Genomic DNA, 24,062 nt, shown 5'->3' on the forward strand with positions numbered 1-24,062 from the left:
GCTGGGCGGGCGGTGGGAGGGAGGGGATAGGTGTATACACATAGCTGATTCACTTCGTTGTACAGCTGAAACTAACACAACGTTGTAAAGCAACTATGCCCCCATTTAAAATTTAAAAAAAAGTCTTTCTCAGGAGGCGACATTTAAGCTGGGACCTGAAGGACGCAAAGGAATCAGAGTCAGGAAAGGTTGGGAGTGAGGGGAAGGAGAGGACCTTCCGAGCGGAGGAACAAGCCGCAGAGACAGCGGCCAGGAGGCGTGGACGGAGCGCCGTGGGCGGGGCGGGCGGGTGAGACCCCAGAGGGTGCAGAGGGAGGTGGGATCTGGATCATGCGGGGGCTCCTAGGTTAGGGTGAGGAGATTGGAATGTGTTCCAAGTGTGACAGGAAGCCACTTAGGAGGTTCCAAGTCTGCTGGCGGACAGGCTTTGATTTAGGTTTTAGAAAGACCACTCTCGCTATCGTGTAGAGGTCGAGCTGTGAGGGGCAGGTGTGGGCGTGGGGCTTAGAAGGCTGTTCCGGGGGTCCAAGCAAAGTGGGGTCCGCAGGGCCAGAGGCTGGAAGGGAAACCTGCCCTCAGGAGGTTCGGGGAGATTTGCAGAAGGAGGGGAGCAAAAGCACTGAACAGAAGGTCCTCCTGCCAAATCCCAGAGGAAGCAGAGGCAAGGCTGGACGTCGGGACCCCCAGAGGTGCACTGACTCCAGGGAGACGGGCGCTCAAAAGCCAGGCGGAGCGGGGCTTGTGGAGCCACGGGGTGTGGAGCAGAGAGCTGGCCAGTTTCCTAGAACATCAGCCAGAACAGCCCTGGATGGTATTATTGGAAAGAGTCTGACAAGCTCTGACATCCCTGTGGGCATTTGATACTTGGTGACTGCCTCGATTAGAGGGGGGCCACCGATCTATAGACGGAAAAAAGCCATTCTTAACCTACTGACGGCAGGAAAAATCTACTGTAAACAGCAAGACTAGATGGGGTGCATCTCCAGTGATCCAGTCACCTTGCTACTCTGTGTTTCCCCAGCCCTCAGTGCCCTGCACTTCCTGTTCTCAGGAACGGGTCTCACAGGCTCATTCACACACAGGAATAAATGACTAAAGACAGCTCAGTGCAGGACTTCCCTGGCGGTCCAGTTGTTAAGACTGCGCTTCCAATGCAGGAGACACGGGTTCAATCCCCGGTAGGGGAGCTAAGATCCCGCATGGCGTGGCCAAAAAGAAAAAAAAAAAAGACGGCTCTGTGGGTTCCCATTCCTTCCTGGGCATTTGCATCGTCCAAAACTAAAACCTGAAGTCTTAGGTCAGGGCAAGTATTTAGGGGAGGACCAGAGAACTTTAGTTCACACAAGTAGCATGGAGTGACTTATCCGTCCCCGGGAAAAGGTCCCGACTCCTGAGTTCTCACTTGGAATCCTCCTCCAAAGTCTGGGGAACAGCCCCAAGCCTCCCCTTCCTTGCAGCCTTTCGCTGGCAGCTACCAACAAAAGCCCCTGGTGCTCACTTATTCCTAAACGTGTTCAAAATCTTGCCTTTGGTGTTCAGTTGAGTTACTGTCACTGAAAAAGACTGTTTTATCAAGAGCTTCTCTCTCACCGTTACCACCTTCCTTGTGGTCTCTACGGACCTAGCCAGGCAGCAGGAACTAACCAGACGACATCCCAGCAGTTGCCCTGCAGAAGCCCTGTAATTAGGTGGAGGAGCTTTCCCCTTCCCAAAGAGGCGACTCCACTTGGGACGCACATCAGAAAACAATGATTCCTTGCTAGTTGAGTTCTTGAATCAGCTGCACTTATCCTTCTGCCATCACAGCTTACCAAGAGTTGTCCCCCAGAAATGAGGGCAAGTCTGTCTCGCCATTAAGTAATAAGTCTTCATCGTTGTGGCTCAACCCACCATGTGCCAGCTCATCCTCTCCGCTTCCCACTCTGGGGACACACACGCCCTGTGGTTCCACAGTAACCACCACCAAGATCCAGTGCTGACCTCCAGGTAACCAGAGCAAAAGTCCTGCAGGGTGACAGCGGCAAAGCCCTCGAGGGTGAGCAAAAATGAGCCCCGAGTGTCTGGATTCTGTGCTGAGCTCTCTCCAACACGAAACACTAGCCATGGTCTCCCAGGAAGCCAGCCCCCTCTAACAGCATGAGAACAATCCTCTCTCCCAGCCCAGCCGTGCTCCTGAGCTGCAGATGCATGAGCCCCACGGAGCCTAGCTCTGGGCGGCTAGGTGGACACCCGGACAGACACAGAGGACGCGGGGACACACAAACTTGAGCTAGGAGGAGGGATGAGGAAAGAAGTGATGCTGGCTGTGTAGGGGAGCGAACCTTGCCACCCCAAAATGTGTCTCTTCGGCGTGCACGTTATTTTGAGCTAAATACAATCAAGGCCCAAAAGACTTCGACCCTCCCCCTAACTAACCGCCTAAAGAATTTAGATGGAGGGCCTGTTCCGGGAAGAACTATCGCTGCAGAAAACCGTAATATAACAACATGAGTGAGGGTGGTCGACGGGGGAAACTAGCAAGGCCCGTGCGATCACAGACACCTCCGTGTCCCAATGCCCCTGCACAGCCCGGCAAACATCTGTTTATCCAACATTTGCTCATTTGCTTCTTTCATCTGCCTGTAAATTGCCTTCGTCCCCTTTGAAGGCCAACCGCACCCGTTCTCCTCCTGGATGGCGCGTAAGCCTCACCTGCGTGACTTGTGCTGGGCCCGTGTTCTTAGGGGGCCCCTGTATGTACCTAATTACAGTCGACTTCCCCTGTGAATCTGCCCTGCGTCTAGTTAACTCTTAGGCCAGCCGGGAGAACCCAGAAGGGGCCGGGAAAGTTCCTCCCCAGGAGCTGGGTGCGCCGCAGGCACTGGCCTCTGCTCTCTCCCGACCCCGCGCAGCCCATGCTGCTGCGCTTCCTCCCTTTCTAGACGACGCCCCTGGGCACAGAGGACCAAGGCGGAGAGCCCGAGGTCAAGCCCGGCCGGAGCTTGGCCTTGAACTGGCTCTGCTCTTGGCCTAGGGCAGCCAGAGCATTCCTGGCGGCCTCCCAGCGCGCACCAGGCGCCCCAGGCCTCATTCACCGCCTGCCGGCTGCTGGGGGAGGAGTTGGGCTGCACCTCCGCCCCTGCCCCGCCCCCTTCCAGCGGCTGGGTTGCCCCGCCCCTCAGCCACTGTCACTCTGCCCCTCCCCCGCTCCGTGATTCTTTTCATGAGCCGCACTTTTTTTATACTGTGCTTTTCTTTTTTTATGGACAGCCCATCTCATCCCTGCGTCCGCTCCAGAGAGCAGGGCAAGGCTAAGGGGTCAGAGGGCTGAGGAATGTGGGGTGGCCAGTGGGGGATAAGGGACCCCTGAGCCAGGGGCCCCTGCTTTGGAAGGAAAGGAAAACTACCACTAGTAAAGTCAGCCCCGCCCCCCAGCCCCTAGTCCCTCCTCCAGCAGCAAGACCACTAAAACATGAGTTTTAATTCTTTACAACAGCCAAGAAGAAGCTGGGTAGACAGGAACAAAGTTAAAGTGGCAATGAGGTGAGCATGGCCCCCAGGGCTGGGAAAGCTGCAGGTTCCCATGGAGGCCGGGTCCCTGCTGGGAAAGCCCCAGAAGGATGGGGTGGCGACCTCCTTCCACAGCCCTCGCAGGTGGCACATCGCACAGGACACTCAGGCCCGGAAACCGCAGGAAGCAAGGCGGGCCCCAGGGGGCTGCACAGCCCCACAGCATGATGGCAAGGGCCAGCCGGCCTGCCCACACCTCACACAGGTAGGAGACGAGGCCCAGACTCGGGAGGCCGCAGGGGTGGGTTTGAGGCCACAAGGAGCCTCTCGGCTGACACTGGGGTCCAGCCCGTCCCCCCGCCGCACTCGCCACGTCCCAGGCCGAGCAGTTTACAGTGGGTTCTCAGCATGTCTCGTGTCGCACAGTCCAAGAGGGAGGTGTGATTTCCAGTTCACAGGTAGGTCAGTGAGGCTGAGAGGCAGACCAGGCCTCAAACCAGGTGTGCCTGACAAGTCCACACTCTTTATCCCAGTCCCGTGGCTGCAAGGCTGTGTGACCTTGGACAAGTCACCTCCCCTCTCTGGACCTCGGTCTTCTCCGTCTCGTGAGAGTCTCAAGTCTCTGCCAGGCACCAGCTGTCAGGGCAGAGTGCTTCTCGGGCCCTGTGCTCTGCGCCTCCCGACGGGCACCCGACAAGGCAGAGGCCACGCCTCTGGCAGCGCCAGCACAGCTCCCTGCTCTCGAGGCCCCACCCCGTGTTCCTGCTCCCACCTCATCACAGCCTAAGCCCTCTCCAGGAGTTTCCCTGGAGGAGTGGCTGCCGTCTAAAGGATGAGGCCAGGGACTTCCCCAGTGGTCCAGCGGTTAAGACTCCGTGCTCCCAACGCAGGGGGCCTGGGTTCGATCCCTGGTCAGGGAAATAGATCCCACATGCCGCAGCTAAGACCCGGCGCAGCTAAATAAATAAATAAAATAAAATAAAATAAAGGGCAGGCTAGAGAATCTCTCCCCAGATGACCTATTGCTGAAACACGGGAGACTGGGTCCTTTTGTTCATATCTGATGGCTGTCATCAGCCACTCACATTTAAATATTAATTCCTTTAATCCCTCCTACAGCTGAGATGTTATGCAGAGTGCCTGCTACAGTGTTTGACCCATAGTAAGCCCCAATACTTGTTAATTAACGGACGGATGGACTGATGGATGGGTGGGCGGGCGGACGGATGGATGGATGGATGAATGGATGGGTGGATGGATGAGAGAATGGTTGGAAGGATAGGATTAGGAGGCTCTAGGACAAGGCAGTGGCATTCACTGAACTGGAGACGCGTGGTGAGGCCGATGTGAGGTGGTCGACACACAGCAGAAGGTACGTGGTGGCCAGAGGGCTGCGTCTGGAGGCACTGGTACAGCAGGAGGCGGGGAAGGCACATGCAGGGACCAGCGTGCCAGGTCGGGAGCACAGGCCCCCAACGTGCTGACAGCACCAGTCTCCCACTGCAGGCTCCGTGTGGCACGCAGAGCAGGTCAAGCACACGGCCCATCTTACTCACGCCTGGCGATTACAGACCCTGCTGTCAGCCTGGTCAACTCACGCTGGGTAGCGGCTTGACCCAAGGCCACCGCGTATGTCTCAGCAGAGCCGTGACAGGCTGGGCCCTGGCCTTGATGACCAATGCCGGCAGGCCCCTGACCTGGAACACCCAGACCACCTCCCTCAGTGGACAAAGGCCGCGACTACTAAGGTGGCCATGTCGACTGCAGCTGCAACACTGCGGGCATATTTATACTACAGGTTATTCACTGATGACCGCAATTCAGATTCAGCTGGGCCTCTTGTATTTTTATCTGCAAAATCTGACAAGCCTGCCCAAGCCCAGGGATCTCTGGTTGGGCAAATATCAGTGGCCCACACCCACCAACGTTTTCAAAGCCCCAGCTGCTGGGCTTGCCCAGAAGGGAGGCGAGGGTGGCCGGCCCAGACAGAGGGACCCCCCCCGCCCAAGGCATGCGAGTGTCCCCCCAGCAACGACAGCGGGGCTCACATGAGATGGTGTGTGGCAGCCCTACCCCTGGGGGGGCATGGGGGAGGAAGTGCCCCTCCAGGCCTTATCCAGTCCCACCCCCTCCTCTAAGAAGCCTCCCCATGACTCAGGCCTCTCTGATCTGTGCACACATTTTCACCACCAAGTACACGTTCTCTTCTGCTGTCCTGGGGGCGTGAGGAGCCCCAGCAGGCCAAGTGCCGGATGCTGCAACCCAGCACGAACAGTGGAGCAGCTCCCACCCGTAACACAAAGATGACTTAAATTCCGGCCTGCCATAGCCTGGCCGAGGGCCCTTAGGCAAGCTGTGTCATGGCTCTGAGCCTCAGTTTTCTAAGTATTTTTATTCATTTACTTATTTGGCCGCGCCGTGCGGCATGTGGGGTCTTGGCCTCCCAACCAGGGATGGAACCCGCGCCCCCTGCAGTGGAAGCATGGAGTCTCAACCACTAGACCGCCGGGGAGGTCGTGAGCCGCAGCGTTCTTGCCTGCAGGAGAAAGTCAGCTCACACAGGATGCTAGGGATTAAATAATGCGACGCCAACCTGGCCTGCACGGGCCCTTTGGTTCACATCCGTTTCCTTGACTTTGTTTTGCTTTGAATTCATTTATTATTATTTTTTAAACTGTGGTAAAATACACAACATAAAATTCACCACCTCAACCATTTTCAAGTGCCCGGTTCGGTGGCATTAAGCACGTTCACATCGTTGTGCAACCATCTCTGAACTCTTTTCATCCTGCAAAACTGAAACTCTGTCCCCATTAAACAGGAACTCCCCAGGCCCCCCCGCCCGCCCCTGGCAACCACCCTTCTGCTTTCTGCCCCTAGGGATCTGGCTACTCCAGGGGCCTTGGATAAACGGAATCATGCAGTTTCTGTCTTTTTGTGGCCGGCTTGTCTCACACCACTTAATGTCCTGAAGGTTCACCCACGTAGCATGTGTCATATATATACATACATATGAGGTTTTGGTCATCCATTCACCCATCAGTGGACACTTGGGGTGCCTTCACCTTTCGGCTATTGTGGATAATGCTGCTATGGACACGGGCATGCAAGTATCTTTGAGATCCTGCTTTCAAATCTTTAGGGTGTATACCCAGAAGTGGAACTGCAATCACATAGTAATTCTATTCTTAACTTCTTGAGGGCCCTCCACAATGCTTTCCACAGTGGCTGCACCATTTTACATTCCCGCCAACAGTGGGCAAGGGTTCCAATCTCTTCACATCCACATCTATACTTATTTTCTGCTTTTTCATAGCAGCCATCCTAAGGGATGTGAGGTGGCAGTTCCCCCTGTTTCTGGACCCCGCTCCCAGCGGCAAACCGTGGGTATTAGAGCCGTGATTCTGTCCTGAGCTTCCTTCTTGGTCCTCTGGGTCCCTGGGAGGCAAACGGGCTGTCTCTCTCCCTGCGGGGGACCTTGAGCCTGTGGCCCCCGGGGATTATTTACAGCTGGGGCCACCTCAGTCCACCCTCTTGGGCAGGCTCAGGATAGGCCCTCTGGGGGTGGGGGCAGAGGGCAGGCGAGGGGTGCGGCTTCTCCCCTCCGGGTGAGCGCGGCCCCCGTGGCCTTCCCTGCTGGCGCCAGAGCCGAGCCCCGCCAGGCGCACCGCCCTGCGACTGCCGCGATCAGGGCCCCATGGCGGCGGCTGCCCTGCCAGCTCCCAGCAATGACTCTGCTTCTGTTCCAGGTCCCCAGGAGAGGCCGTCCCTCTCCCCCTGCAGCTGGGCTCCCACTGCCCCACCCAAAGGCAGCATCGGTGGCGGCCGGAAACCCCACCGTGAGGACACCGTCTCCCGAAGTCCCCAGCACTCGTGCTTGATGCCTGGAAGCCGCCCCTCACTGACCCGGGGGCACGCACAGCAGAAGGCACCACCGCGAGGCTGGCAGGTGGACGTGGGAAGCGTTGACGGAGGGAAGGCCCGGGATGACCCAGGCCTGTGTGTATCCTGCTGTTTCTCCCACCAAAGGGGACGCCCCATCACCACCTGCTGTGTGACCCTGGGCAAGCCCCCTCACCTCTCTGAGCTTCTCCTCCCACGTGAGAAGGCTAACACCTGAATCCCAGGGGCACCGTGCAGCCCGGCAGGACAACCTGGGTCCCACTCGCTGCACCCACCTGCAGACCATGATTTCATGCAGAAACCCCCCTCCTCCCAGCCCTGTCCCCAGCTGCCAAAATCCCAGCTACATGCAGACCCTCTGGAGAGGAAACGAAGCACTGGACTAAAAGGACAACAGCCTTCCTTTTCTGCCTGGGGCTGGCCGGATCGGAAGGGAAAAAACAAGCCCCTCCGCAGCTCCACCTCTACTCCACCCTTTCTTTGTGTTTGGGCTTCTAAGGAAACAGTGGGGCCAAGGGCGGTTTCCTTCCAGGACCCCCTCCTCCCTCCAGAAATTCCCCAGTGGCTGCCACGCTCAGTGATAAGGCAAGTGAACCATTTCAGAAGGGGGCCAGCACGTTTCAGAATGTGGAACAGAGGCGCGGCGTCTCCTGTGGTCCCTCCCGCCCCGAACCTTTAGAGCCACAGGTCACCTGGGCCACACACCCATCAGCATGTGACCTCCTGGAATGCGCTGAGACGGGGGACAGATAGCCTGACGGGGGTAGAGTCGGTCACCTCCTCCTGCCGCCGCCCTCAAATCCTGACATCTAAACTATGGGGGGGCGGTGACATCATCGGGCGCCCACTGAACACCCGGAGATGCCGGCACTCGATCAGCATTCACTGCACAACGACATGCCGACCACACGCTAGTGGCCGGGCGTCGCGCTGGTATTCAGGTGCCCTCGGGGGGCACAGGGAGGGGGGCCCGGGGAAGGCGAGGCCGCTGTGCCCCTCCCCTCGGCCCCACGGGGCTGGTGCTCAAAGCTCTGCTCACTTGAAGCTAAGGGAGCCGCGAGAGCAGAGGGAAACGGCGCGGAAGAGCGAAGTCCAGAAAGGAGCCGGCGCCCAGCAGACAGACAGACAGACAGACAGGGTGTCGGCGCAGAACTGGAGTCCAACCCGAGGGAGTGGGAGGGCACAGGGGAAGGAAGGCTGGGGTCCTGAGGAAGGAGACGGATGGGCCCCTAGGCCGGACACCTGGGCTTTGTCACGGGGAGCAACGCTGAGGCTCGGGTCTCACCCACACGCCCCAAGGACAAAGCTGGTGGCAGAAGCCGAGCTCTGCTGAAGTAGAGATGAGGCGCCCTCTCCGGCGGTCCAGGAAAACGTGCTGCCTGCACTCGCGCACCAAGGCCGCTTGGGGGTCAAGAGGGAGGGGCCCCACCCCGTAATAAGTGTGGACACGCACCCACAGGCCTCTGCACCGGGATCCCTCGCAGCAAAAAGTCACGCACGCGTGTGGGGAGGGTCCTGGGATCAGTCAGGTGTGAGAAAAGAAAGGAGACAACTGGCCAAAGGTAAACGAAGGCCAGAAGGCCTGTCCTGCAGAAGGGACTTAAATCGCCTCCTTGCTGAGCCCCTCAGCAGAGAGGACGCCCACACCTTTCTCTCCGGGCGTGTATTTCCGCCCCGCTTCTGTCTTCAATTAATACGCTGCTTCTCTGCGTGGTGCTCTCCCATAGGCTGTGCTGTGTCTCTAACAAGAAACTTCGTACCTGTTTCTGCAGTTTTCGCCTCCTTGAAACGCTCTTGCTTTCAAGCAGAGGAAAGAGCCAAGGCCACGGCGCCGGAGCCTCCAGCCCCGGGTGGGCTCGGCTAGGATCCCTGGTTTTCACCCCAGCCGCCCAGCTCCAACCCCTGCACCGGGAACTCCGGGAACTCAGGACTCGCTTCGGGACCGCTCACCGCCGTCCCCCCCCCGAGCTCACACCCACGAGCTGCCCCCAGCTCGGCCCTCGCAAGCTCGCCACACACCCCACGCCTGCCGATGCCCGGAAGCCCCGCAGCCCTGCCCCTCAGCCGCGGAGCACGCAGAAGGTGACGGGGAAGCAGGGACCGTCTGCCCAGCAAGCGAGGAAGGGTGCCAACCCACCCACAGGAAACGAGCTCCTGACACAGAGGCCCCCGTTACGATCTGGGACCCCACAAGTCAGGCTCCCTGTGCTTGTCCCAGAGCCCTCAGAGGGCAGCCCCAGGCCCTGAGGCCGCAAGGAGGCCGGGCAGCAAGGGCACCCCGCCTCCGCCCCGCAGGGCCCTCCCAGGCTCCTGGCTCTGTGTCTGGCGGGCGGCACCTAGGCCCTCACCTTGACCACGTGATGCGGCAGCCAAGGAGCTGCCTGGGGGTGCAGGGCGCTGTCGCTCGGGGCGTGAGAAAAGCAGGACTGGGGGAACTTACGGGGGAGGCACAGCTGCCGGGAGAGCCCCAGCCCGGCTTCACCCACCGCACTCGGCAGGCGGGCACGGCGGCTGGGGAACGGGTCCCGGTCCCCCTTGGTGGCGGCAGCCCCAGCGCACATCCTGCACCTTCTGTCTCACAAGAGATCGGAGGTTTGCCCAAACCACCGGCAGACGGATTTCCCCACCAGCCCACACTAACTGCTTGTTGGATTCTGCAACCCAAAGTGCCGAGTCAGAGCTCCTGGGTGTCCCATGGGGGCTCCGATGGCGAGGCCGTGACCCTGAAGCCGGAACCGTCAGGCACCTGGGCTGTGCCCACCTGTGCGATGAGCCTGGGCGAGCAGCCCTGGGGGCCGGGCTGACAGCTTCCGCGCTCGAGGAGGCCCTGTGGGACGGGCGGACACTCAGCCAGCCCCACAGCTGTGTTCCGGGTTGTCTGCCTGCAGGGAGAGCCGAGGCTGCCCGCGGCTCTGCTCTCCTCCTGCGATGGCCCCGCCGGCCCCGACAGTGCCTCGTGCCATCAGCTCCAGGCTGGCAGAGTCAGGCCCAGGGGGGCAGAGCCGCCTGCTGCCCATCCTTCCCTCCTCCTGGGAGGAAGGAATGCATCAGGGATTTTAGTAACGTTTTCCTACATCACGCTTGGAATACAGTAGGCGCTCAGCAAACGGTACTTTCTCCTCACTGGGTGGAAGGAGGCTGTGCACCGAGACCCTGGAGCTGGCCCACCTGTGCCCACCGGCCCTGCTGCCCCAGCGTCTGAGCTGAGCAAATCCTGTCCGCTCTGAGCCTCGGGACCCTCGAGGGTCTGGATGCAGACAACGATCCTACCTACTCCCCAGCCTGCAGCTGTCCCGGCTCAGCATACAGGCCACACAAGTGTTCACTATGATTTACTTAAGAGAGGAATCCAGCTGCGTCCAAAGGAGGGGTTCAGACAAAACAAAAGCTTGAGAATACTACCAGCCATGAAAAAGAATGAAATAATGCCATGTGCAGCAACATGGATGGACCTAGAGATTCTCATACTAAGTGAAGTAAGTCAGACAAAGACAAATACCATATGATATCGCTTATATGTGGAACCTAAAATATGACACAAATGAATTTATCTGTGAAACAGACTCACAGACACAGAGCACAGACTTGTGGTTGCTGAGGGTCGGGGGCGGACGAGGGAGGGAGTGGGAGTTTGGGGTCAGCAGATGCAAACCGTCATCTATAGGATGGATGAACGACAAGGGGCTCCTGCAGAGCACAGGGAACTTTATTCGATATCCTGTGATAAACCATCATGGAAAAGAACATGAGAAAAAGTGTATATATATGCGTAACTGAATCACTTTGCTGCGCAGCAAAAATTAACGCGACACTGTAAATCAACTACACTTCAGTAAAATAAATTTAAAAAAACAAAAGCTTGAATCCAGCCTTAGGGGTGGGGACATGGGCCCCCCGGCCCCCCACCCTCTCCAATGCCACCTAGAGACGGGGTCCTGGCTCTGAGGACAAAAGATAACCCCGCGCGTGAGCACACACACACACACACACACCGCCCCCCCCCACCCGCCGCCCGGCTCCCTCGTGGATCCACCGCTGCAGAATTGTCCCCGTTGCACAAGGGCGTCAGGGTTTAGCACGGACCCAAACAATACGTAGTTTTTCCCACCAAAGAGGCAATAAAATCCCACTCCCTTCTCCAAAGCTGCATACAAAATGCTGACCTTGACAGAGGCCAGCACACGGCTTCTACAAGACCTCTTTCCACAAGAGAGAAAGGGATCACACTGGAGTGGAAGCATTGCAGCTGGCAGCCAGCACGCCCCGGACTCTGTCCAAGGGAATCCGTGGACGGAGGCTGAAGGCGGCACGACGGCTTTCTAAACAGAAGGGCGGCCGACAATCCTTGGCATGGCTTCCCACACGCCAGGACTGGCCCAGCGCTTCCCAAGCCTGCCCTCTGCCAGTCCCACAGCTGCCCTCCTGGGTCCTAGCATCGCCCCATCTAACAGTAACGAGAACAGGGGTGCGATGACCGAGCTGTGTGCCTGAGGTTTTGCAGCCAGTGAGCACCAAAGCGGGGATCCGGACCAGGGCCGCCCCACAGAAAACCCAGCCTTAGGCTCACAGCGCTACCCCGCAAAGAGAAGCTGCCCCAAGGGCACTAGGCCGGGAAGGAGCCCGGCCAGCAGACAGGAGCGGTGGCAGGATAAGCACAGGGACCCACAACAGCGGACGAAGGAGCTGGAAGAAGCAGGGCCCCAAACCATGCCCTTCGCCAGCTCTGCTGAGGGTGTTTGCTTTTCGGGAGGAGGAAACGCAGCTTGATGCCAAGGCCTGCTCCGTGTGCTGAGAAGCCAGACCCAGCCCGGGTTTGAGGCCCTGTTCTCCCCGCCCCACCTCCTCTGGTCCCCGTGTTCAGGTGGAAACGAAGGGGTGATTCCATCCAGACTTCTCCACCGGAAGATGGGGACAATGCAGCAGCCGCTGCAGAACCTCGCTCACGGGAAGCCGGCAAAGTCTGCTGCTTGGATCTGCGCTACCCAGGACAGATACGGGAATTTCACGTTCCGGCCAAGCTCACAAGAAAAGGAGAAAAACCTGCTCTCCCCGCCAGCCCGGCCACTAACCTCACCCAGCTCGCTGCTCCGGGCAGCCGTGACTGCGATGGGTGAGCAGGTCTCCCAGTACCCGGGGCCCTGGGGGAGGGGCAAGGACCCCTCCCAGCACTGCCTGTATTATGATGTCAGAAAAGAGGTTCTCATCCACCGCCCTCTGTTTTTGCCCGAGGTCAAAACATACTTTTTTTAATGGTGAGAAATTGATTATTTAGCAAATGATTCCTTAAAGCCAACTTCTCGATCCACCAAGGTCATGTGACTTTTCTCTGCTGTTAAACTTCACTGTAATAAAATGACAGGAAAAAACAAACAAGCAAACAAACAACTTCTCACCAGCTGTTTGGCAGAAACCCTCTGGGTTTTTCCTGGCTGTGTGTCCGACTTAGCGCTAGCGTGGACGGTGCTCTGTCTTCTCCCTGCGCTATTGTGCAGGCAGGGCAGCGAAGGGCAGGGACCCCGGGCCCACAGCCCGGCCGTGGCCCTGGTCAGACACTCGGTCAGTGTCCGCCCGGAATGTGAGCGCCCCCCTCCCCATGCGAATAAACCGCGGTTCTTCTTACTCTGTCACTGCCATGGTCATCGGTATCATATTTAACAGTGAAAACTGTTTTCCTGCCTCTCGCTCCCGAAGACCCTCTCAGCCCAAAAGGGGAAAACTGGGCCTTCTATTTACTTCCAGATGCGTTCACGTGTGTTGTTAATTAAGAAAAAACATCCTAGGTGTTCTTCGTACCTCCGCTCCCCACACACCCCAGCATCCCAACGGGTAATTGATGGCGTTTCCTTTGTGGATACATCTGTTGTGGTGGCCCTGATGGCCAGTAAAACCATTTTACTGAGCTTTTTTAAATCATCCACTTAGAGACTGTAAAATAAAACCTCTTTCCCTCAACCCCCTGCTCCATAAAATCACTTGGAGTTCAAGAAATTATCTGTCTTCATGGGGGAAATCTGCTAATGCTGGATTTGCAATAGGAATTCATTCTGTGAACAGTAATTCACCGCCCTGAGGGCTCCCTAGATAAAGCCGGGAAGTTTACAGCGGTTAGGGGCAACTTGGAACGAACCTCAGCGACAGGTAAGTAATTTTATGTTCTTAAAAGGGAAAAGTCTAAGACCAGCAGGAACTCTGCAGAATTTCACTTTCTCTGCTACACGAGAAGGAAGGGATTGCTTGGGCTCAGTTTTGATCCTGTAAGGCATCTCCAAGCCTAAAGATGTATTTTCCATTTAGATTCAGATATTTCGTGGTGAGAAAGCAGCACGGGGCTCAGAGGTTGGCTGTTTCCTCTCCTTGAACCACCTCCAGGGCTGGGCACTGGGCGGGGGCTAGAGATTTATTCCTAGACTCAGTGGTCCCTCCTCGTGGTCTCATCACCTGAGTCAGCAGCAGGTGAACCGTCCCATCTCTGATGAAAGCAGGAGGTGAGCTCTGGACCAGATGCATGGACGCCAGACCCCCACAGAGGCGGCACGGGGCATTTGGTGGGAAGAGAAACACGGACCCTCAGGGCTAAGACGACGTTTCAGGGGCCATTTGGCCGAGGGTTCTGAGAGCCTGCTGCATGCTGGAATCATCTGGGGAGCTTTAAAAAAGTTTGGATTCCAGCTGCTGCCCCCCAGGACTCTGATTTGGGGAGTCTGGGTTGAGGTTGAGCCAGCAGGGCTGCATTGGGACCTGAATTTGGAGACTTCTGTCCTGCCCTGGCCCCTGGTAAAGCAGACCTGGGCCCAGGGTGGAGAAGTGAATTAGTTGCCAGTCATCTGGGTTAGTTATTTAACAGAACTGAAGTTCTCCTTTAGGTGATAGAGGAAGTAGGGGTGTGTGTACAGATACTGGTCATGGACCGGATGTGCCAGCCCTACACCTCTGTCTTCCCACCTCCATCCCATGAGGCTAACATTACCATCCCCGTCCCACTGAGGAGAAACCCGAGCCTCACAGGCGCTGGGTCGTCTGCTTGAATGACAGAGCTGGGAGTTGAATCCAGGAGGTCCCTTCCGTGACTCATCTTAAATACCCCAGGGCGGGTGTCCCCGACCTCCGGGCCGTGGACCGGTACCGGTGGGCAGCCTGTTAGCCGGGCGGCACAGCAGGAGGTGAGCGGCGGGCGGGCAAGCGAACCTTCACCTGCCGCTCCCCATCGTTCCCCGTGGCTCGCATCACCGCCTGAACCATCCGTGCCCCCCTCACCGTGGAAAAACTGTCTTCCACGAAACCGGTCCCTGGTGCCGGGAAGGTTGGGGACTGCCGCCCCAGGGGCCTCCCAGCATCGGTCTAGTTCCAGGCTCTGTTCCAGCTTCCTGCCCCCATCACCCAACCTTCACCCTACGGTGTACTCCCAGTGCTTCTTTTTTTCTCGTTTTCAGCTGACTGTTAGTCCCTTTCAGCCCAGGGACCTCTGGACGGCTCTCTGGGTGTGCCGTGCACACACTGTGCACACACAGTGTGCCGTGTCTGTGCCCTCTGCCTGTATGACAGAGTAAGCAGTCCTTGGGGCCAAGGCCACGGGCCTGGCACTTACCAGTCCCAGAGGGGACCACAGATAGGGGACGCGTGGACGGCCTGAAGCTCGTGTGCGGGGCCAGGCTCAGTGCCACGTCCCCCGGGGAGGCATCTGCGCAGGCAGGCAAGCCCACGATGCCCCTGAGGCAGCCGTGGGTCAAGCGGTCAGATGAGGCCAGAGAGATTGGCGGAGGCTGGTCCACCAGGCCTTGAAGGGCAGCGGGGAGCTTGGCTTTGGTCCTGAGAAACGAGAAGCCACTGAAGCTGTGCAGCAGGGACACCACGCCCTGTGACCCCGTGTCCCCCTCTGCCCCACATGCCAGACTGACAGCCTTCTAAAGGCAGGAGCCCCCTACGGTTCCTGGGGTGACTGCAGGGCCTGGCTCTGAAGGACAGGCAGAGGCATTTCTTGTGTTTACTGGTGTGTTTATTATTGTTTGCTACTTCACACCAGTCAGTGAAAGAATGAGAGGCACCCAGGGTGAAATTGTGACCCAAATTGGACAGTCTTGTTTCTGCCCCGGTAAAGACAGCATCCATCCACGACACACCAGCCCGCAATTTACAACAAATCCAGGAGACAGCAGGAGTGAGGGTTACCTCAGCGTCACAGAGGACTCTTTGGCCGAGTAAATGAATAGCGTACATGAGACTGGAGAAGGCTCGGATGACACGTGCAAACTGTTGAAGATATCGAGGTGTGCCAATTTATTTATTTCAATATTTATTTATTTTTATTCTGGTTGCACCGGGTCTTAGTTGCAGCAAGCAGGCTCCTTAGTTGCGGCATGTGGGATCTAGTTCCTGGACCAGGGATCAACCCCGGGCCCCCTGCACTGGGAGGACAGTCTTAACCACTGGGCACCAGGGAAGTTCTGGTGGTGCCAATTTAAGTACAAACAGTGGATGCTTGAGCGGCCTACCATTTGTTGAACAACATTCCATCATTCAGGAAGCTTCTAACCACAACCACAAAAAAGAGTTTGAACTAATAAAGTTTAACTCCTGGGACTTCCCTGGTGGCGCAGGGGACACGGGTTCAAGCCCTGGTCCAGGAAGATCCCACATGCCGCGGAGCAACTAAGCCCGTGTGCCACAGCTACTGAGCCCGTGTGCTACAACTACTGGAGCCCGCACAACTACAGCCCGTGCTCCGCAACAAGAGAAGCCACCACAGTGGGCAGCCCGTGCACCGCACCGAAGAGTAGCCCCCGCTCGCTGCAACTAGAGAAAGCCCACAAGCAGCGACGAAGACCCAACGCAGCCAAAAATAAATATATAAGGTTTAACTCTATTCGGATTAATTTAATTAAATTATCCCAGGGCTCAGTTTATGGGTTCCTAACATTTGGATCGACCCCAGTAAACCACTGACCGCACACACACATGTCAAAGCCAGTCCTAGTGTTCAGTTGACGTTCAATCTTATGCAGCCCGACACCTGAGTCTACCTTTGATTTCGGCCTTTCTACCTCGTTAATGTTAATTCTTCACCTCTGTGGAGTTTCCCAGCCCGAAAGCACTCGGCCAGCTGCTGCCAGTACAGGCAGATTTGCACCAACTCTGTTTCTGCAAAGATGACACAGAAGAAAGAAAAAAAAATCAACCTCCAAAAACACTAGGCTTTATGTGTCAAGGGTCTTTGGAATATTCATTTCTTCTGTCTGGCAATTCGATTTCCAGGAATTACCTGAAAGAAATCATCTGAGTGCAGAGGAAGCTGTGTCGAGTAAGAAAGACTGCAGAAAAGTACACAAATTACCCCAAGACACAGAAGGGACTAGGAGAGGACGGCAGGCAACCCCGGGAGGCAATGTGCAGCCGTTACGTAGGTGCTCATAAAGATGTGTTTACGGGCATCTGAGACGCGCTTCTCTTTGTGGTATATTTCATCACACTGAAGACACCGTTGATTATAAGACACACCGCTGTCTCATGCACCAGGAAGGAAAAATAATTCCCAGCATGGGGTAGCTAGTAAGAGGCATCTAAGTAAAGCTGGGACCCCAAGGGGCTGTTCCCTGCACGGAAGGGGAATGATAAACAGCCCTGTCAGACAGAAATGGTGTGTCGACCTTGGCCCCGGGTGTGGGGAGGGAACACACAGAACAAGCCAGGACTCACACAGGCTGGAGTCTGAGTTTGCGCTACAGATGTGGTCTGAAAACACCTCGAGCAAATGCTGTAGCCGAATTTATTTGAAATTTAATGCAAAGTCTTCTGGAGTTGGCAGTGCCCCCAGGTGACCGTCAGAAGCAAACAGGACCCCTTTGGAAGAGCTGAGTTTCAACACAGGCTGACGGCGCCTGTAAGACACCATCAATTGTTCGGTGCATGATCCAGAGATGTGTAAATAAGTGAGTCACAGAATTCGTGTTAAACCAAAAAGCAGAATAAAATGGCATGTGGATAATGACATGTCTTTGCAGACGTGACCAGCTGGAAGGAACTACACTAAAATGTTAATATGGATTTTCTGTAGGTAGTAAGACCAGAGTTTTCTCTCTCTCTAAACAACTCTTCACTTTCTGGATTTTCCTAAAGTGAGCATGTATTTAGTGACCATATAGGAAACAGGAGAAACAGAACAGGGTGATGTATGTAAGGAGGGGCTGGTCAGGGAGGGCTTCTTGGAGGAGGTGACTCCTGAACTGGGAAGGGGCCTGCATGGGAGAAGCGGTTGGAGCTGAGCAGTGCTGCATCCCATGTCAGGACGGGGCCCAGGGCACGGGGCAGATGCTCGATACATATCTGTTAAATGAATACACTAGTTGAGGAGAAGCTGCTAAAACGTGAGGCTAAGTCTCCAGGGGTCCCAACCAGAGTCTGGGTCTTTAACGGGGCCATTCTCACCAGACTGAGCTACCGCACAGGCCGGGCTACCAGCGGAGCCAACAGCAGGGCTCAGAAGAAAGTCTGCAGCTACAAGTTCAGCAGAAGACTGTGGTCGCGTCTAGCTTCCCCACCTGTGAAATGAGAGTCGCACCTCTGCCACCACACGAGCTTCAGATGACACAGAGCTTTGAAATACTGAGCCCGGCGCAGGTACGAGGGGCTGAGCTGCTCCAAGGTGTCCTTGTGGGAGCCCAGACTCCTCCCTGCAAACCCAGCACCTCTGGGCTCACAAGCTGTTCTGGCCTGCTGCTCAGCACGTGGAAAAGATGCCGCATCAGCTGCGTCCTTCCTGCCTGCCTGTGCTTTCCCGGACACGTTTACTGTGTACAGGCCTGTGCTAGAAACTGCGGATACGGACATGAAAGATGGGGCCCTGCCCTTGGGAGATGCAGAGGGTGCCAGGGACAACCGGGCGAGCAAGGAGAGTGCTGTGAGCCCCGGGACTGATCGCACGGCAGGGAGGACAGGCTTCCCGAAGGAGGGATACCTCCTTTACGGCCAAGACAGAAACGACAGCCGCCCACGGGGCAGGATCAGTGAGCACATTGTTTCGTTTTACGCTGACAATTTTGTGAGGTTATCTCCATCTCACAGATGGGGGCCGGAGGCTGGGCTGCTTGCCAAGGTCACGGAGCTTAGGGACAGCAGCGCCAGGATTTGCACGCTAGCCTGGGGGATGGGGGACAAGGGGCACTGGGGCGCCGAGGGTGACACGAAGGGCCAGGTGGGCTGCGGCCTCCTTGTGAAGAAGCCGATGTAAGCAAATCCAAACGGGCCTGAAAGGGAAGATGTCCCTGGGCTTTCTGTCCAGGTCACCCCCCCTGCCCCAGCCACCTACTTGGAGGACATTCAGCGGGGGGATCCTGCCTCCTGGGGCCAGGGGGCTGTGGTCCCACCCAGACTCCTGCCCTAGTCCCAGCTGCTCAGGGTCGGGGCGGTGGGACTGACCATCTAGCTGGGCCCAACGCAGTCACACGAGTCCTTAAAAACAGAAAAGGCAGGCAGCAGAGAGGCCGCAGGAGGCTGAGCCGGAGAGATTCAACAGTGGGAGAAGGACTCAGCCCAACATCGGTGGCTGTGAAGGGGTCACCGACCAGGGATGCGGGTGGCTGAGAGCCATCCTCAGCTGACGGCTGGCAAGGAAATGGGAACCTCAGTCCCACACACAATTCCAGGGAACTGAACTCAGAGAAGCTAAATGAACCTGGAAGCCGATTCCCACCAGAGCCTCCAGAAGGGACTGCAGTCCTCGATTCTGGCCCGTGAGACTCAAGCAGAGAACACGCTGAGCACCCAATGCCCAGACTCCCGACCCACAGGCACTGTTGTCAGCTGCTACGTTTGCAGCAAGCTGTGACGGCCACAACTGGAAACTGAGAGTCCACTGTGAGGTGGACTCACGGTGAGGTGGTGGGATGGGGACACATCTCACGTCCCCACTCTGACTCATCATGGCAGGCCTGCGCTGGGGGACCCGGGCGCTGACACACACACATGTGCTCTGTAAATGAAAGCCTTTATGCTCTGAGGTGCGTGCCAGTCTCATGGGTGGCTGGGTCGCCAGCCCCGGGCACAGAGCAAACAATCTGTTAGCTTTAATGGTCAACATGAAGACAAGGGCAGACACTTCCCTGGCGGTCCAGTAGTTAGGACTCTGCGCTTCCACTGCAGGGGGCCTGGGTTCGATCCCTGGTCAGGGAACTAGGGTCCAGCACGCCTCGTGGCCCGGCCAAAAAATAAAAGAACAAGAGCAGGTCCCTGAGAGACTGGTCACATTAGGGAAAACAGCCAAGGAGAAGCGTCCATGTACAGAAGAGAAGGCCCAGGCCTGGGGGCCCGGGAGAGCTGGCTGAGGGGCCGGCAGACAGCAGCCCTTTCCCTGTGGCCCCACCTCAAACCCGGAAGTGGGCTCTGACCTCTCTCAGGAGGGGGGCAGCAAGGACACATCAGATGGCGAGGGGCCATGGCAAGATCCCCCTACCTGGACGAGGAGAACCAGGCGCCTGAGGAGCCGCAGAGAGGAGCAAACACCCTCCAAACTCCCATCTTTGCCACAAAGCCGGCAGCAAAGGCCCTGAGGTCATCTGGCCACAGGATTCCTGCCTGTCTCAACAGCGTCCAGAGGACCTGGCTGGGCCACCATCTCCCTGCGGAGTTGCCAGCCGGCCCCTCCCCTCTGGAGGCTTTACTTCCCCCACTGTGGTAACATCGATATCTCACATGTCTTTAAATGCAAAGTGTTTTCCATGTATTCATTCATCTCACCCTCAAAACGGTCCCAAGTGCTTCTATTAGCCCACTTCATAGTTGGGTTGGTAGAGGGGTTTGGAATTTAAAATTTTGTTTTAGCTGACAAATCCCTTTCTGAAAGGGAACAGTAAAAGAAAATCCAAGGTGCAAGACAGACATGTTAGAGCGACTCAGGATGGGAGGAAGGGGTTGGGGGTGAGAGGCTGGCACCCCACTCAGCTAACGGTCTCCCCACAATGACTCCCAAGGGGCTCCTCACAAATTAGGGGCCCTGAAGACACGTGTCTGAGATCGGGGCTGAACCCTGAGGCCTGGCAGGGCTCACTCGGCCGGGAGTCCCTTCCCGAGAACGCCCGACTGCCCCGGCTGAGGTGAGGGTGGTGAAGCTTTGGGAGGGGTCCGCACCCGGCCTCACCAACACCATGTGGATGCCGACTGGGGGAAGCCAGCTCCCGAGACTGGACCGTGGCAGCCCGACGACTGACGGTGCCCCGCCAGGTGGGGCCCGGCCCCCGAAGCCGTCCGTTCCAGGCACAGCCCCGCACCCCGCTCCCGGCGCAGACCGCACCCACGGGGCCCCCCCGACCCCGGCACAAGCACAGACCCGCCACCTAACGTGCGCCCGCACGCCCGCCCAGCGCTTTCACAGTCACGGCACCCATTCCCCCGCTCGCAACCCCCCACACGCGACCGGCCTCGCGCCCACACCGTTCCCCGCCTCAGCGCGCTCGGCGCCAAGCCTCCCCGGCGGGGGCAGGAGCCCCTGGGCCGGCAGCGGGCGAGGGTGGGGCACCCGCGGCAGGCCGCGCCCACCGCTCCTCGGCCCCGCCCCCGCCCCGGCCCCGCCCCTGCCCCGGCCCGGAGGATGTGAGCTCACTCCCACCTCCCTGCTCCCGGCGCCGCCAGGAAGCGTCCGCCCGAGGTCGCGGCCCGCTCGCTGCCAACGGGCAGGCCGCGGCGTCAGCAGCGCGCCAGGCACCCGGCCCCAGTCGCCCGCCCCGACCTCCCGGCGCCACACGCAGTAGCTGCTTTGCAAATGGGTACGGGGTGAAGGCGGGCACCGGGGCGGAGAGAGGACCCCGCTCGCCGAGTCCGCGCCGGCCAGCCCCGCCGGTCGCCGGAGGAGGGCGGGCGCGCACGCCCCGCCCAACGCGCTTCCGGCCGAGCCACGTGACCGCGCGCGCACGTGTTCCGGCTCCTCGGCGCCGCGGGCCGGAAGCTGCTCCCGGCCGGTTCCCGGCTGCTGCCCGCAGAGAGCCGTCGCGGGCCGGCGGGGGAAGCGGCGGGCCGGGAACGGCGCAGACGCGGCGCCCGCCGGGGAGCGGGCAGCGGCCTCGCCATGAACCCCAGGGGCCTGTTCCAGGACTTCAACCCGAGTAAGTTCCTCATCTACGCCTGCCTGCTGCTCTTCTCCGTGCTGCTTCCCCTCCGCCTGGACGGCGTCATCCAGTGGAGCTACTGGGCCGTGTTCGCCCCCATCTGGCTGTGGAAGCTCCTGGTCCTCGCGGGCGCCTCGGTGGGCGCGGGCGTCTGGGCGCGGAACCCGCGCTACCGCGCGGAGGGGGAGGCCTGCGTGGAGTTCAAGGCCATGCTGATCGCCGTGGGCATCCATCTGCTGCTGCTCATGTTCGAGGTCCTGGTTTGCGACAGGGTGGAGCGGGGGACCCACTTCTGGCTGCTGGTCTTCATGCCGCTCTTCTTCGTGTCCCCCGTGTCCGTGGCCGCCTGTGTGTGGGGCTTCCGACACGACCGGTCCCTGGAGCTGGAGATCCTGTGCTCCGTCAACATCCTGCAGTTCATCTTCATCGCCCTGAGGCTGGACCGGATCATCCACTGGCCGTGGCTGGTGGTGTTTGTGCCCCTCTGGATCCTCATGTCGTTCCTCTGCCTGGTGGTCCTGTATTACATCGTCTGGTCCCTCCTGTTTCTGCGCTCCCTGGATGTGGTTGCCGAGCAGCGAAGAACACATGTGACCATGGCCATCAGCTGGATAACGATCGTGGTGCCCCTGCTCACCTTCGAGGTTCTGCTGGTGCACAGGCTGGACGGCCACAACGCGTTCTCCTTCATCTCCATATTCGTCCCCCTTTGGCTTTCGTTAATCACGTTGACGGCCACCACGTTTAGGCGGAAAGGGGGCAACCACTGGTGGTTTGGTATTCGCAGAGATTTCTGTCAGTTTCTGCTCGAAGTTTTCCCATTTTTAAGAGAATATGGGAACATTTCCTATGACCTACATCATGAAGATAGTGAAGATGCTGAAGAAACGGCGGCTCCAGAAGCGCCTAAAATCGCTCCGATGTTTGGAAAGAAGGCCAGGGTGGTGATAACCCAGAGCCCTGGAAAATATGTTCCCCCACCCCCCAAGCTGAGTATTGATATGCCAGATTAAACCCGTCTTCTGGGGCGTGTCCGCTAGTGGAAGAGAAACCGTATACACAAAATCCACCTTCCCTTGTCCTCTTTTGCTCATCCATGCCAAACCTGGAACTGAAAACAGGCTGCAAACATCATTTCATGCCTTGTTTGAGATTGATGCCTGTCAGTGACTCATCAGTATTCACCAGAGATGTAGGAGGTTTTTCGACTGTACAGCCGTGTGTGCGTGCAGTGTGCCTCCATATGTGAGGAGCTTGTTCTCTAGGCTGGTGTTTGCGAGCTCGCTGAGAGCAGTAAATAGAATTGTTTAGGTAGGTCCTCAAACGGAGTGACGACACAGCTGGGTTTTTTTTAAAGTGGTACTGTACCTATCAAAAGTATTGTTTTGAAAAGTATTTTTATACACTGCTAACGTAAAACTGTATTTCAGATTGTGCCTGTTGTGACAGTAGCAGATGTAAAGAATCCTCTTTCCCACCACTTGCACATAAGCCTCATAGTTGTTATTTTTAGAGTTCCTACTGTTAGAATGGTTTTTCTTTGGGTTTTGCTGATACTGGTTTTTAATAGCCTAATAGGTGAATTTTTCTAATGCAGTGAATACATCCATATATGATATTTATATGACTATTTTAGCACTGTAACATGTTGAATTCTAGTTCTGTGCAGTACGGTGTATTATGTTAAAGTATTTTTTTAAGTTTATATGTGAAGATACATGTCTACTGCAGATGTTGTTAAAGATTGCTTAAAACATGAATATGTACCTGGCATGGGGTCTTATTAAAATTCTAGACGTGAATATGGGGGTTGAAAGTCCCAAGGATCTTCATATTCAGGTGTTAGATGATTCCGTCTGCACAGCTTGGAGGTCTCTCTTGGAAGGAGCCCCATCCTTTGGGAACACGTGACATGCTCCAGTGTGGTACCAGAGCCTAAAGTGACACTTACTTAGCACCTTGAATTCTTCTCTTCAGGAACAACCAGAAGAAGCAGGTGGTTTGTCCATTTCTAAGAATCTTAGAATATTAGTTGGCCATGATATAAAGTGGTGTTGGTACGTGTCATTGGAAAGCTGGAGAGAGCGGCCTTAACCGGAAGTGGTCAGCAGGATCAAGTATTGTTTTAAGGTCCAAACGTTTTGATCTGGCAGCGACAGGGAAGTAATAGTTCAGGTTATTTTTTAAATTTTGTTTTAGGTACTGGTGGTACCAGGGAATCAGAAGGGCAAAAACCAGATCCTGGGAGAGGAATGTTCTTCTGACTGAGAACAAATAAATACTTCCAAAAGAAGGTTAAAATTAAAAGGAGTGTTGATGTTATTACTGGGGAGAAGGCTGGAGGGAACCTGTTTCTCTTACTAGCAACCTAGCAAAAATGATCTCAGCTGCGCTCCGTATGAATTAAGTAAACAATTTACCTGGTGAGAGGACACGCTAGCAGCAAAGCCACCCATGGGAACCTGGGTCCCTGGAAGCCTGAGGGTGCCGCAGCTCAGTTTAGTCACGTAGAACTGCCCCGAGGTCACCACGTGCACACAGTCACCTTCTGCCAGCCGGCAGCCCTGAGCAGCAGTGGGT

The 24,062-nt window shown here is 57.0% G+C and overlaps 2 protein-coding genes and 1 long non-coding RNA gene across 3 annotated transcripts in view; 2 read left to right on the plus strand and 1 right to left on the minus strand.

The window, feature by feature from the left end:
• LOC125964967 (uncharacterized) overlaps positions 1-1,284 on the plus strand; it is a 39,246-nt gene extending 37,962 nt beyond the window's left edge. The window contains exon 2 of the long non-coding RNA XR_007478332.1: positions 1,113-1,284. This is a non-coding gene — a long non-coding RNA (uncharacterized LOC125964967). The remainder of the gene's footprint in view (positions 1-1,112) is intronic.
• The window catches only part of RALB (RAS like proto-oncogene B), a 60,324-nt gene extending 43,781 nt beyond the window's left edge, over positions 1-16,543 (minus strand). Inside the window, exon 1 of the mRNA XM_033400225.2 lies at positions 16,431-16,543. The gene's annotated coding sequence lies outside the window, so the exon portion shown is untranslated. The remainder of the gene's footprint in view (positions 1-16,430) is intronic.
• Positions 16,544-20,988: 4,445 nt separating this feature from the next.
• TMEM185B (transmembrane protein 185B) lies at positions 20,989-23,789 on the plus strand. The gene has a single exon (XM_004276900.4). It carries the CDS (start codon positions 21,443-21,445, stop codon positions 22,493-22,495), a length of 1,053 nt encoding a protein of 350 aa, XP_004276948.1. The 5' UTR covers positions 20,989-21,442; the 3' UTR covers positions 22,496-23,789.
• The last annotated feature ends 273 nt before the right edge of the window (positions 23,790-24,062 follow it).

The sequence above is a fragment of the Orcinus orca genome, chromosome 7, assembly GCF_937001465.1.
Source record: "Orcinus orca chromosome 7, mOrcOrc1.1, whole genome shotgun sequence".
Taxonomy (NCBI): domain Eukaryota; kingdom Metazoa; phylum Chordata; class Mammalia; order Artiodactyla; family Delphinidae; genus Orcinus; species Orcinus orca.

Bases quoted from the DNA above. Each gene is read 5' to 3' on its own strand.
- TMEM185B (XM_004276900.4), top strand. From the start codon at position 21,443: ATGAACCCCAGGGGCCTGTTCCAGGACTTCAACCCGAGTAAGTTCCTC.